Source organism: Acomys minous (assembly GCF_964271855.1).
Source record: "Acomys minous genome assembly, chromosome: 2".
Classification (NCBI taxonomy): domain Eukaryota; kingdom Metazoa; phylum Chordata; class Mammalia; order Rodentia; family Muridae; genus Acomys; species Acomys minous.
This window is the reverse complement of record NC_140484.1, coordinates 19936433-19950981: the sequence shown is the minus strand read 5'-3', so window position 1 is coordinate 19950981 and position 14549 is coordinate 19936433. Positions and strand designations below refer to the sequence as shown.

Below are 14549 nucleotides of genomic sequence, written 5' to 3'. Positions count from 1 at the left end.
CAGAAAAGAAAAAAAAATGAACCAAAAACACGATTAAAAACTATAAAAAACAATTTATGTAGCAAAAATGCAAATGTGTTTTAAATGCCAATTATTCTGTTTATTTCAATGGTTAATCTTGATTATTTTGGAATGTAAAGTTTCTTTTTTTCTTTTTTTTTTTTTTCACCTCCTACACTGAGTTGAAAGAAAATGAAGGGTGGGGGTGGTCATAGTCTGTGCATCCAACTTGTCTGACTCATATATGTATATATTAAAGATTGTAGTATTAATTGTATATATGTGTATATGTATGTGAGTGCAGGAGATCACAGATGCCCAAAGAGGACATTGGTCCCATGGGGTTGGAGTTACAGGCCTTTGTGGATGCTGGGAACTGAATTCAGTTTCTGATTCATCTCACCAGACTGTGTGTGTGTGCGTGTATGTGTGTGTGTGTGTGTGTGTGTGTGTGTGTGTGATAGTGGGAAACATTTTAATTGAATGATTAATAAAACACCATGCTCCATTCATAGCTCAGTGGCAGAGCATTTATCTACGCCCACGCCCGGCCCCAGCCTCCGCTGATGGTGGACCATCATGACCTCATTGTACTTACTTGGCAGAGGTACAGGCTTCTGGTGGGCAGGTCTGAAAGGAAGAAATGCAGGGTAAGTAAAGGGCAGAGCACAACACAGAACCTGGAGGCTGGAGACGGAACGGGCAACAAAACCTTTGGAAAAAACAAGACTTTCCCCGTTAGCTTTGAGGTAGGAGCCTTGATGGAAGTGTTACCTGAAGAATGGCTCTCTAAAATTCTACAGTTTCGTAAGTTGCTTAACAGCTTCCCAGATATAACTAAGAAGCGACGAAACACTGGCTCCCTGTGTGACCTTGCATGACAACGAATTCCCATAGCAACAAGAAGAAACTCGGTTTTTAAAGGGAAGGAGTCTGCTGCGGGGGTCGGGGGTGGGGGAAAAGGAGCTAGCTCGTGATCTGTTATCCCTGTGCTCTGGAAACTGAGGCAGGAGAGTCGTGCAGCAAAGGGCAGCCTGGCTGCATACATAAGGAATCCCAGGGCAGCTGGGGCTACAGAGTGAGAGCTGGTCATGTAAAAATAAATAAATAAATAAAAGGGCGGGAGAGGTGGGTGCTTCCTGCTCTCCCAAGGAGCCCTGTGTTCAGTTTCCAGTGCCCACATTGGATGGCTCCCAACCATGTAACTCCACGGGGCTTCAGGGCCTCCAATGTCATCCTTACAGACATGCATCAAATACCCACATACAGACATAAATACAACATCAAAGTGAAAACATTTTTAAAGAACAAATAAATAAATAAATAAATAAATGGAAGGGTTCTTACTTCTGGGTGGGAGGATACACTGGTGACTGCACAGTGTCTTGTCTGTGACTAGAGCCTCGGTGACGTTCAGCAGGGACAGGCTTTTCTGGTATAGGAGAGGTCTCCCATTAGTATCAAAGTGGAATGCTTGTCCCTAGCCCCCAAATACAGCCTGCCAGATGTCTCCCCAATATCCTGTCCTCTAAGGAGTTCCCGGTCTGTGTACTTGTCACGCTCCTAGCTCTCAGGGCCATGACTCCCTCGCGGGCAGTGTCATGGACAGGGTTACCTCTGTGCTCTTCCTTCGGGCAGTGTACATGGAGACAGAACCCATGGGTGCTGGACTCTAAGTGTCTGCGCACAGGTGGGTGCCGGGAGATGAGCAGGCTTCACAGCCTCTGCTTTCTGTGCAGCCTCCCTTCGGGTGTTATCATACTTTCCTGCGTCCTGATTAGTCAGGAAACGCAGTGTAAGTAACCTACTGCTGAGGAGAGGGAAAAATCTTGGGATTTATTAATGATGTGCTCCTTTTGAAAAGTGAATTGAATCAAAGTCTAGGTTACCATCCAGTGTGTATACCACTTGGATCTCAGCATATTCTTGAGAAAGGGTAGAAAATAGGCATAAACATGGAACTTAAGAAATATCTGTTGGAGCCGGGGTGGTGGTGGTGGTGGTGGTGGTGGTGGTGGTGGCGGCGGCGGCGGCTCATGTCTTTAATCCCAGCCCTTGGGATGCAGAGGCAGGTGGATCTCTCAGTTTGAGGCCAGCCTGGACTACAGAGTGAGTTCCAGGATAGCTAGGGCTACACAGAAAGGCCCTTGAGAGAGAGAGAGAGAGAGAGAGAGAGAGAGAGAGAGAGAGAGAGAGAGAGAGAGAAGAAATGACTGTTGAAGCTCATAGGGAACTTTACTAGTGAGACAAAGAAAAGCGAAAGTCACAGGAACTTCAAAGAAAAACAGCAAGAATGCTGTAAGCAGTGCGCCTCTGTGCACTGGCACCCAGAGAGCCTTGGACTCCAAGGCTATGTCAACTGTGTAGCAGGTTACTTTGAACCATCAAGCTAGCTTGGTGTTCAGTTCTCTAAAGCTCAGAAATTCCCAAAGGAGCACAATGGAAGCACATTCGGTTTCAGCAGCCATAAACTTTGACCACACTACGTTGTCTCCTGACTCTGTCAGATGGGGCCTTGCTATCTTTAAAAATCTCCATTTTGGTTGGGCTGTGACAGTTCCCATAATTATAGTAATTTCTCTCAGACTGTCCAAATATCCAGAAATGAGCTCAGGCTGGACTGTAGGATTTCTGGCGGTTAGATAAAAGCCAGCATTCCTCAAGGGACTGGTGGAACTGGGTTCCTATCTGCCAAAAGGAGTCATGCGGATACTTGTGGAACCTATCAGGAGAGTAAAGTCCTGGCCTCTGGGCTCCCTCAGTGTCACAGGTACCTGTCACACATCCCAAAGTCCACGCTAGCAACCTCGCCTTTCTGACTGCCTCCTCTATCCTAAACTCCCTCCATCTTACAGACTTCCTCCCCCCTTCCCCCCTCTCCCAGCTGCTCATGCTTCCTATAACCTGGCTAGTCCCACTGTTTTATTCTCTACTCTCCTTAGCTGCGCTCTATTCTCTATCTCTCGTTATCTCGTTATCTCTACTATTGTCTTCTGCTTCTGGAGCCCGGGCCATTTTCAGTCCACTTTCTCTTTCTGCTTTAGACATTTCCAGATGCCTCTCTGTTTTCTCTCCTATCTGCAATGAAAATATTAACCCTGCTATGGATCAGTCATGTCAGCAGTTTCTTTCCCGCACCCACTAGCATACAAGAACACAAGTAGGTTGTTTCTCTGGATTCCTGACTTCCCGCCCTAGGGTCCCCCAGTCATGAGTGTCTGTCTGTCTGTCAGTCATCTTGGATTCTTTACCTGACTAGTCACTGGTCACCCCAGCAATAGCCAAATGCCAGCTGAAAAAGGAAACATCTTTTCAACCTGCACCCCAGCTTGTAAGCAATCCACGGGCAATGATTCTTACAGAGCCCCACCCCCACCCTCCAAAATCCACCTGCCCAAATAAAGCCCTGCATAGTCTCAAGTGCCTAGTTTCCTTGTCTGTCCTTCTCACTCATCTTTCACAATCCTGAGGTCTCCTCCCCAGGGCAGAGGACATCACATTCTCCCTTTGGGCTTAGGTGGCCCTTGCCTAGCCTCTTGGAGTGAGTTCAAAGGAAGCAGCTGGCTAAGCCCATCTGCGGGATGCCCTGAGAAGGATTTCCAAGCATCAGGGAACACGCCAGCAGCCCAGTCCAACTTGGTTTTGGAAACTCCTGATGCCTTCAAGTTTGCACAGAGGCCTCAGGTCATAGGACTCCTGCTTATCAGGCCGAGAGACTGGAAAGACAAGCAAGGCATGCACGGGATGTCCAGAAACAGAAAAACTTCAAAGGGGGACAGAGGACCAGAGGACAGCAGAGGAGGAGGTCGGGGTAGAAACAGCCTGGGGAAAGGAAAGAAGTGGAAGACAGAATTGCGGGGGGTTGGCGATGGGGGTGGGGGGCAAGGACAGACCCTAATAGTGCAATAAAAGCAGAGAGTTTCAATGAGTGCTCAGAAAGGAAAAAAAGCCACTGTCCCGTGAGCAGGGCCACCACATGCTCTGTGTAGACACTGACTTAGAGCAAGGCCAAAGGACAAGTACTGAGATGAAGCATAGGGCGCCCTCATGTGTGGAGTTGCGTGGGGCAGGACTTCAGCGTCTCTATGTTGACATCATGAATGGACCTTACATTCTCATTCCTGTCTCCATTCATGCTTTTCAAATACAATTTTTAAGTGGGATTATTAAAAAAAAAAAAAAAAGCACATTTGTTGGTGAGTTACGGTGAAGCAGACGCAGAGAAGCATTTGAAGATGTACTAAGACATTTGAACTCTGAACACTTAGCAACAGAACTTCTTTAAATAAACAGAGCTTTGAAAACCTATTACCTTGTCTAAGCTGTTAGTTCTGGGATGTGCAGGTGGCTCTTAGGTCATGCATAGCGCCAGCGTATTGCTTTCTAGCTGGCGTCAGCCATTTGCAATAGGTAGGTTGCAGGCAGGCTGCAGCCTCCTCCACAGCCCCTGCCTGCCTGTTAAGCTCAGCCTCCTGAGCTAACTTTGCTGCTCACAACTACAACCCTTTAGAAGGGGTTGGCTTTCTAGTAACAGCTGGCTCATGAATAAAGAAAGCATTTCAGAATCAAGGGTTTATATGCGAACCATCAATTGAACAATTACTTCTAGCATACATGCTCAGCCTTCAGAGTAAATGCATTTACCTTCACAGCCATTTGATGCATTCTGGGGCGGGGCAACTGGAGCCTGGGTTAAGGGGTAAAAAAAGGCAAAGACAGTCAGCAAAGCAGGACATGAAGATAAAAGTCAGGGCAATATTACAATCAATAGGCTGGCAGAGAGTTCTTACAACTGTGCTAAATCACAATCCAAACGCTAAAGCAGGTTCCAGCTCAACCTTTTCATTCATTGAAAATTGGACGAGTTTGTCTCATGGGAGGAGCAGTCCATTGTGGGTACCAAGAGTGTTGATGGACATTGTGAACCACCCCCTCTAGCAGCTGCCAGCTTGTGCAGTGGGCACCTGGCACCTGGCTTTGGTCTCATGGTCCCACCTTCTGTGTATCCGAAGTGATCATCACTGTCAGGGTCTAGAATAAGCTCACGCTCAGCTGGGCTGCCTTGCATCACGGGCTGTCCGAGGATCACCCTGCTCTGGCCAGAAGCTGAGCTTAGTCTGTGGCTATTTATCTGATGCATACTGTCAGCCAGTTGCTCTGGGGTCAGCCAGGCAGGAAGTGGACAGACGCTTTCTGCAATGATGGGTGCATGGATGCGTACATCCTCTGTCGTCTGATGCACATACTCAAGGAGGCTAACAGAATCCAGCAAGGACTAGCAAGGACCAGGTACCTTCTCAGCTACCTAACCACTAGAAGTTCCTGTGCGTTGTCTGGGCAGCGGCTTCAGTTGCTAAGCCTGCTAAGCACAACAGGATGCATGGGCAACCTTAAGGAAGGCAAGCACTTTCAAGTCAACTTACTGGCTTCAGTGGCGTCGGTGGTGTAGCTGCTTTCTTCCTGGGGATAAAAGATTAGCCTTGTTAAAACGCAAGGGAGATGAAATGGAACTACCGTGTCCTAAGCCATAAGGTGAGCACAGTGGGTAGGAAGACTGCCTGTGAGGGACAAATAGGGACAGACAGAGGACTTAACTGTGATGATCCTCCCAAGAGATGGAGAGGGTTGGTTGACTTAGTCAGTGTTCCATTGCTTTGAAGAGACACCACGATCAAGGCAATTCTTCCTTCCTTCCTTCCTTCCCTTCTTCTTCTTCTCCTCCTCCTTCTTCTTCTTCTCTTCTCTCTCTCTCTCTCTCTCTCTCTCTCTCTCTCTCTCTCTCTCTCTCTCTCTCTCTCTCTCTCTCTGGTTTTTCAAGACAGGGTTTCTCTGTGTAGCCTTTGCTGTCCTGGACTCACTTTGTAGACCAGGCTGGCCTTGAACTCACAGCGATCTGCCTGTCTCTGCCTCCCCAGTGCTGGGATTAGAGATGACTATTTTCTAATGCCTGTCTTCCAAGAGACCCAAGACCCAACTAGTTCAAAGCCATTGTGATTTCTGGCCCTGAATGTCTGCGCCTGTGCCAACATTCCCACTTATCTTGGCTTTAATGGAGCCTGGACTTCAGTGTTGTTAAGGCCTTACGCTTCTTGTTGGAGTTTATTTTTAATTCTTTCCTCTTTCCTCTCTCAGCTGCTTACTCTTTTCTCTTCCTCCCCACTGCACACTCTCATTTTTAGTCTGAGAGCTGAAGTGTAGGGGATGAGTACTAATAATAATCAAAAGTCTTTAGAGGTCTGTTTGCAACTAGGCTAAGCTCCTCAAAGATTACTTAAATGACTTTTCAAAGTATTATAGTGAGACAATGTCTCAAAAAAGAAATAGAACAAAAATGAAAGCCTGCAAGAAGCTGTATGTGGTGGTATGGGCTTTTAATTCCAGCATGTGGGAGGCAGAGGCAGGCAGCCAGCCTGACCTACATAGGGAGCTCCAGGCCAGCAGGGCTACATAATAAGGCCATGTCTCATTTTTTTTCTATTATTATCACATTTTAGAGATCATGAAACAAGGCTCAGAAAGACTAAATAATTGCTCAAAGTGAAGCCAGGAAGGAGGCTCTGAAATTAAGGCCCTATTTCAGTTTCCACTGGGGTAGAATTAAGATTGTAACCATGCAGGCCAGATTTATACATTTTTAAGTGTGCTTTTCAAAAAAGATTATTTTATTAAAATTGAGTGTGTGTGTGTGTGTGTGTGTGTGTGTGTGTGTGTGTGTGAGAGAGAGAGAGAATAGGTGCCTATGTAGTCAGATTTGTCAGATCCCTGGAGCTGGAGTTACAGGTGGTTGTAAGCCTCCTGGCATGCGTTCTGAGAATCAAACTCAGGTCCTCTGAAAGTGCGTTGCCTACCCACGGAGCCAGCTCTCTAGGTATTAAGTGTGCCTTTCTAATGAACTATGAGGCCAGCATCCGTGTATGGGTTAAACGGTGGCTTAAATAAGAATGTCCCGGGTAAACTTATGTATTTGGATGCTTGGTTCTTAGTAGATAGAACTGTTGGGGCAGGGTCAGGAGATGTAGTCTTGTTAGAGAAAGTGTGTCACCAGGGGCAGGATTTGAGGTCACAAAAGACTTGTGCCATTCTCAGACTCCCTCTCCTCTCTGCCTCATGGTTGTGTATCAGGACATGTAAGTTCTCCACTATTCCTTCACTCTGACCATCTAAAACTAAGCCCAAATTAAATTCTTGCATGCGTTGCTTTGGTCATAGTATCTTATCACAGCAATAGTAAAGTCACTAATATGGTGTTACTGAACATGTCATAATACTCACCCAGCAGTTTCCAATGCTACCTTAAGTCCTATAAGCTCTGTCCCACCAAACACCCTAGTGCATGCTCTGATGTCCAGGCCACCTTTAGAGGCCATGCAGTCCTTGCAAATGAAATCAGGGAGAAGACAGGTAAAGACTGAACCCTACTTGGGGATCCCAGAGCTGCTGGGTGCTGAAAGCTGGGGTGCCTTGCAAATCGAAGCGAGCTAATGAACTCATAACTTATCTAAAACCTACTCTATGGAGGCAGGACACCTCATTTCCAATTTCAGGGGCAGCTCCTCTGGTCCAACATGAAGGCTGCCACAGCAGTGGAGAATTAACAGGAGTCTGCGGGGTAGCCGGGTCCCCCCATCCCACACACCTAGACCTTGCAGAACCACAATCCCCAATCAGTACTCACCCAGCTCGTGGCAGTGGGGATGGTGCAGTGGGAAAAGAAGACTTGGGGTCCCAGACCCCACTCTTTCGACCTGCATAGCACATACATGAGTCAGTCACTGTGTCCTGTCACCGGGGATGGCTGTATTTGCGCCACTAGCCCTTCTGAGACACATGTGTTTTGCGTTACTTTTAGTGAAGTGCATACATGTATCTAGGGACACCGAAGCCACGGGGCGAACCACTGGGCACAGATGGCGAGAAATTTGACATGCCTATACAGGGGCCGGGGGGACAGTCTGATGGCTGACGCACTTGCCACCCAAGTGGGAAGAACAGAGTTCAGATCCCCAGAACTCATGAAAATGCCAGGCAGGCGTGGCAGCTTGGTTATAGTGCCAGCCTTGGAAAGTAGAGGTGGGAAGCCAGAGGAATCTAGGAGCAAGACTAACCGTATCGATGAGCTCTGAGTTCTATTGAGGAGCCTTGATAAATAAGGTAGAAGAGTGATAGAGGATAATTATTCCCAGCATCAGTCTCAGGCCTCCATGTGCACATGTACCCGAACGTCTGTGCCTATACACACACACACACACACACGAGCGCATGCGCATACACACACACACACACACACACACACACACACACACACACACACACACACCATAATGCTACCATATAAAGTCTGACACAGGCTTTAGGTTAAACTGTCACTCTAATTCCTGGAAGACCCTCTCTTTAAACTCATGAGCAAGTCCAGGGACCCCGGTTCTGGGAGCTCAGTGAAAACACACAAAAGTTCCTTTGAGAGGGAGCCAAGAACTCCCACTCGCACTGAGCACAATGTGCAGGCGTGCTCAGCAAAGGTGTCTGGAGTCACTCAGGGCTCAAGCCATTCCCGGCACATGGCCCTCCCTGTTCACGCACAGCACACTGCGGCCAGTGTCAGTCTGCTCCTCATGAAGGTCAGGAAAAGTCTACTCACTCATGGCCAAGTATGGGCAAGCGCGAGGCCATTGCCCACATGGCGTTTCCTGAAGTCATAGAAGGGACCCAGCCACCTTGGCCTTGTATTCGTGCCCTCCCCACCTGCCTGGCTGAAAACAGACAAGCATCAAGAAGGCAGTGAGAGAGGTGATAGACTCCCCACATGGGCAGCTGCTTCTCAGTAAGACAAGAAGGTTCGTGATGAGACTTTTTATCGGATCAAACTGACCTGAATAAACATTGTGTGTGGGGTGTACATGCATGTATGTGCTTGTGCCTGTGTGTGTAGAGAACAGAGGAGGATGTCAGGGGTCCTGTCCCAGAATCCCGCCTTATTCCTTTTAGACAGGGTCTTCCGTTAAACCTGGAGCTAGGCTGGCAGGCAGCAGGTCCCAGGGACCCTCGTGTCTCTAGTCCTCACAGGACTGGGGTTACAGTTGTATGCATGCTCACGTCTGGCTTCTTACATGAAATCAAGTAGTGCTGAAGACCTGGTCTCTGGGAAGGCATCCACAGGCCCTGTGGTTTGATTAATTATTTTATTTTATTATTACTGTTTCAATTTTATTATTTATTTATTTATTTATTTAGGTTTTTCAAGACAGGGTTTCTCTGTGTAGCCTTGGCTGTCCTAGACTTGCTTTGTAGACCAGGCTGGCCTCGAACTCACAGAGATCCACCTGCCTCTGCCTCCTGAGTGCTGGGATTAAAGGTGTGTGCCACCATACCCAGCCACAGACCTGGAAGGCGAGGCATACTGTCCTCATGCATCTCACCCTGAAGAGAAATAGCTTAGAAAGCATGGCCACAGGCTTAGTCTCTTGACTTCTGAACAGGGACTACTCTTCTTCACACACTTGCTGAGTTGAGTGCTAATGTCACTAAACACTGGCAAAGCAGAGTGGATGGTCTGCATTGCTCTGGGCCTTCTCCAGCATCCCGGGGAGCTGTGCTACCTCCAGCGTCCCAGGGAGCTGTATCTTCTCCAGCGTCCTAGGGAGCTGTGCCTTCTCCAGTGTCCCAGGGAGCTGTGCCTTCTCCAGCACTGTTCCTACCTATGGCTTACCTAACTTGGATGCAAGTTAAGGAAACATATAAGAAAGAAAAGCACATTTGTAACTGTCAGGCCTCAGACTGTCCATATAGCCAGAAATGAGCTCAAACTGGGCTACAGAAGGATTTTTGGCAGTTAGATAAAAGCCAGCATTCCTCGGGAATTTGTAAAATTGTCCTCCACCCCCACCCCACCCCCTGTCTTCCAGAAGGAGCCATTTCCCTTGGTTCTCCAGGCCTCCAGGCTCCCTCAGTATCACAAGTACTTGTTACACATTTCAAAGTCCACACTGGCATCCAGGACCTTCCCTCCCCCCAGCTACTTATCCTCCTTATAATCCATTTGATTTGTCCACCCTAAGCACACACACTCTCTCTTTCTCTTCTCTGTCTCTTGCTATCATCTTGCTTTCTTGCTATTTTCACTATTCTCCTCTCTCTCTCTCTCTCTCTCTCTCTCTCTCTCTCTCTGTCCCTCTGTCTCTGTCTTTCCCTCTCTCCTTCTCTCTTCTCTCTCTCTCTCTCTCTCTCTCTCTCTCTCTCTCTCTTGTTCTTTCCCTCTCTTCTGCTTCCCTAGCCCTGGCCATGTCCAGTCTGTTCTTCTTTTTCTCTGCTCTGGACTCTGTCAAGTGCCTCTGGATATCTTCTCTCTCTTACAATAAAAAAGTCACATCGGCAGTTTTATTACTGTGCCCCCTCACATACAGTAAGCTATACACATCACAGGAGAATCAACCGAAATGTCATCCAACCACGGTGTGTGAGTCCCACTGCGATCATCTAACGGCTGAGTACAACTAAACATTAAGGTTGACACCGTGCAAGCAGGCTAAGCCACTCATGTTCATACAGAAGAACTCAGGGCAGCAAAGGCAACCATGTCTGAAAAAGCAGGAAGCAGATAAAAGGTCCAAATCAGACTTCAGCCCCACCCCACTGGCTGGTTTTTCTCCCGAGCTATCTTTTTCTCCACGTCCCCAACAGCATGCCAACCATCTCCCCTTTCCTTTCTTCTCCATAAATAGCTTTGGCCATCAGACAGAGGGAGAGCCTTCCAGCTCTGCTCTGAGGTACCAGAGTGTGGTGCCAGTGCAAAACCCATGCTCTTGGGCCAGATAAAAGTGCTTGCCACCAAGACCAAGCACGCAAGTTCAATGCTAGAACCCACATGGTGAAAGGCAAGAAGCAATTTGACAAAGTTGTCCTCTGACCTCCACGTGTGAGCCATGGCATGATCATGTCCTGTCCCCTGACAAATAAATACATTTTTTAAAAAAATCCACCATGGTCTTATATTAGGAAGATAGCATTCTAGTTACTTCCCTGTCATCAAACTAGCTGGGTGACTTCTTACAAACACCGTCGCAGGTGCTCTGTGAAATGGGGACACTCATGTTATAATTCAGTTTTTGTGGCCTGATAAATCTGACATTTCGAAGAATCAGTCAGAAACAGCCAGAATCAATAGTGTTGGAAAAGGAGCAAACATTTCTGATGGCTAAAAAACTTAGAGTGAGGTGAAAGAGCCAGGTGTGCAGGGCCACATAGTGAGTGATCCTGTCTATATGAAATGCCAGCAAAAGCAGGTTTATAGCAACGGATGCAGACAAGTGGTTGCCTAGAGCCGGGAGTGGAAATAGCACTGGCTATATAAAAACAGACATAAGGGATCTTGGGGACTGGGTGGGCATGGGAATGTTCTAAAAGTGATCTGTGGCAAGGTTACATAATGTGCTACTATAAACATCATAGTTCGTAAGAATCACTGACTTTATACTAGTATGGGTGAGTTTTATAATATTCAAATTATAACTCATAAAGGGTTAGTGAACACGATTGTTATTAGTGTTTTGTGACAAATACCCCAGTATCCCTGGGTACTGGCAGAGTACAAGGGGTTGCAAATGTGCTGTCTGTACCTCACTAATGCCAGATGGAGGCTCAGAGAGGGCAAAGGAGCAGGGCCACCTGAGCTGCAGCCCAAGCAGGCACTTCACTCTTCAGCCAAGACTCCATATTGTTCTTTGGGGCTTGCTGCACAGGTCAGAGTCACCACCGTTGCCTCTCTGGAGAGGAAAAAGGGTGCTTCTGCGACTGTTAAGGGAGAATGGGGACGGACTCCTCTATTCACCACCTTGGCCCTTCTGCTCTCCCGTGTGCAGCCAGACCAAGGAGCACACCAATACGATGACACCAGTGGTGGCAACCCTGGCCCCTACCTTCCTTTCTGAAAGAGCCCAGTTCTTGGTTGGGATGCTCTAGGGGAAAAGTGTGATGGAAGATGTGCGAAAAGCATAAAAGTAGCAGGGAATAAAATCAGCTTCAGTCTCTATCCATCCTGAGCAAGAATGGCTTGTTTTAAAGGTGCAGGTTGGGGCGTCAACTGCTGCTTACTGTCTCAGCTGGGAACTCACAAGGCTTCAGTGTGCCCTGCTCCCTAGTGTGCCGGCTCCCTTCCCCCCCCCCCCCGACCTCCCCCCCCCCCCGTGAGCGCCTGCCCCTCCCCACGTGTGTGCCCGCCCCTTCCCTGCCGTGAGCACCCAGCTCCCCGTGTGTGTTTTACACACCACTCTATTTCAGATTCACCACCACTCATTCTGTTTTTCCTACCCCTCCACCCCAATCTTAGCACTTTAAACTCCAGGGCTCCAGCTCCTTGCAAGACTTCTTGGAGACTGTTATTTTTCTGCTATTATTAGAGCATGTAGCATCCTGTACTCTGAGCATGTACACAAAACATACCACCCAGCAATTCTGCAACAATTTTGGCTGCACTAGTGTGGAGTTCAGTTTTCACATTTATAGGAATTTATAGCTTTCAAGGGTGTATTTATTTACTTATTAATACTGGTTTGTTAAGACAGGATTTCTCTGTGTAATAGTGCTGGCTATCCTAGAACTCACTCTGTAGACCAGGCTGGCCTCAAACTCACAGAGAACCCACATGCCTTTGCCTCCTGAGTGCTAGGATCAAAGGAGTATGCAATCACTCCCTGGCATGGGTTTCTTTTTTTTTTTTTTTTTTGGTTTTTCAAGACAAGGTCTCTCTGTGTAGCCTTGACTGTCCTGGACTCACTTTGTAGACCAGGCTGGCCTCGAACTCACAGCAATCCACCTGCCTCTGCCTCCCGAGTGCTGGGATTAAAGGCGTGCACCACCACGCCCGGCTCATGGGTTTCTTTTTTAAGGACCAACATTTTAAACGATACCTGTTAGAAAGCAGGTGCTCCCCTGGCCTGCCCTTAGAGACAGCAGAGCAGCTACACTATCACTAGTTGCCAACCCTTTAAAATGCCCCCGGCCATTATGGCCTTCTCTGTCTCCTGGTCTCTCTGTCTGTCTGTCTGTCTGTCCATCTCTGTCTCTCTCTGTCTCTCTGTCACTGTCTCTCTCTCTCTATGTGTGTGTGTGTGTGTGTCTCTCTCTGTCTGTCTCTCTCTGTCTGTTTCTCTCTCTCTCTCTCTCTCTCTCTCTCACACACACACACACACACACACACACACACACACACACTCTGACTCCTTGTCTCTCTTATGTCCCTGCTCTCAGACAGCCTTTTGCGGGCCACCCCTCCCACTCCCTGCCCCATAAATCTCTTTTGTGAGATGTGTTGTATGGTGTGATCTTTGCAGCATACTTTGGCCATGGGGACCCACCAAAGCACTCCACAGCTAAACCCTAACCATACCAACTCAGGGAAAGCTCAGAAATACAGATGTTATGTACACTCTCTTGACAAAGGTTGCAGACCATCCAGAGATTTTTACCCTTTCCAAATTCTCACTTGGAGATAAGTCCCTATGGACTGAGCTGTCAGGTTTGTTTAAACTGGTGGTTCTCACCAGCTAGAAGTTGATCCCAACTCAGAGATACTTGGCACCACCTGGGGATGTTTTTGTCCATCACATTTAGGGTTATGATTTTATAGGCTAGTGTGTAGAGGTCAGGCCACTACCAGAGAGCCTGTGGGCATGGACAAGACAACGACTTTGTTCCCAGTTACCAGGACACTTGGGGATACGGGTGATTGTTCACATATGATATTACTTATACGTCTTCTTCTCCTTTTTTTTTTTTTTTTAACAGATTCCAAACCAAACCACACATTTACTGTACCTGTGACATTCCCAGGAGGAGACACCGGCTTTGAGGAGCTGCTTGGTTTGGTTGATCTGTTCACCATGGGAGCTGGAACACACAAATATGCACACACACGGGGTGGTTACAGGCACGCTCCACTGAGAAAAGTTCTCGTAGGGAGAAAGATAGTCAAACCAGAGAGTCTGCAAAGATTCGTGACACCCTCCTCCCCCAATCACATAAACCATCCAAAGAAATCACAGGGAAGCTCTGGGATGGATGCATTAGTAATTTAAGGTGTGAAATAAAGATGGCCTGCTAAAGCACGGACCAGACTAGAGTACCGCCCACCTGGAGGCTTGGGAGACGAAGGAGGGTAAAGGCCTCGAAAGCTTTGTTTCGTTTTAATCCAAAGTATATTAAACCCAAACATGGTGGTGCCAATTAGTCACTACTCCGTTCCCACCCATACACAACTTCTCTTGGATTTTGAGGTGGTTTGAGGGCAGGAGAGAGGGGATCTGTAGGTGTTGTTTCGTGCACTGGGTGGCTTAGTCCTAAAGCTGCTGCTCCTGCTCGGGCCGTACAGGAGAGAACTGTTATGAAAAACAGGAGAGAGTTGGTCTTGGTGACACACACCTATAATCCCAGCACTCAGGGAGACGGAGGCAGGTGGATCTTTGTGAGTTCAAGGCCAGCCTGGTCTACACATTGAGTCCAGGGTTTCCATGAAACCCTGTCTCGGAAAACTAACAAAACAAAACAAAAACCAAACC

At 47.7% G+C, this 14549-nt stretch overlaps 1 protein-coding gene across 1 annotated transcript in view; it reads right to left on the bottom strand.

The window, feature by feature from the left end:
- The window catches only part of BLNK (B cell linker), a 65949-nt gene that overhangs the window by 12266 nt on the left and 39134 nt on the right, over positions 1–14549 (bottom strand). The window contains exons 8-13 of the mRNA XM_084773031.1: positions 13810–13881; positions 7676–7745; positions 5424–5460; positions 4645–4687; positions 1348–1432; positions 599–630 (exon numbers count right to left, since the gene is read on the bottom strand). Of these exons, the coding sequence (XP_084629157.1) occupies positions 599–630; positions 1348–1432; positions 4645–4687; positions 5424–5460; positions 7676–7745; positions 13810–13881 (339 nt within the window). The remainder of the gene's footprint in view (positions 1–598; positions 631–1347; positions 1433–4644; positions 4688–5423; positions 5461–7675; positions 7746–13809; positions 13882–14549) is intronic.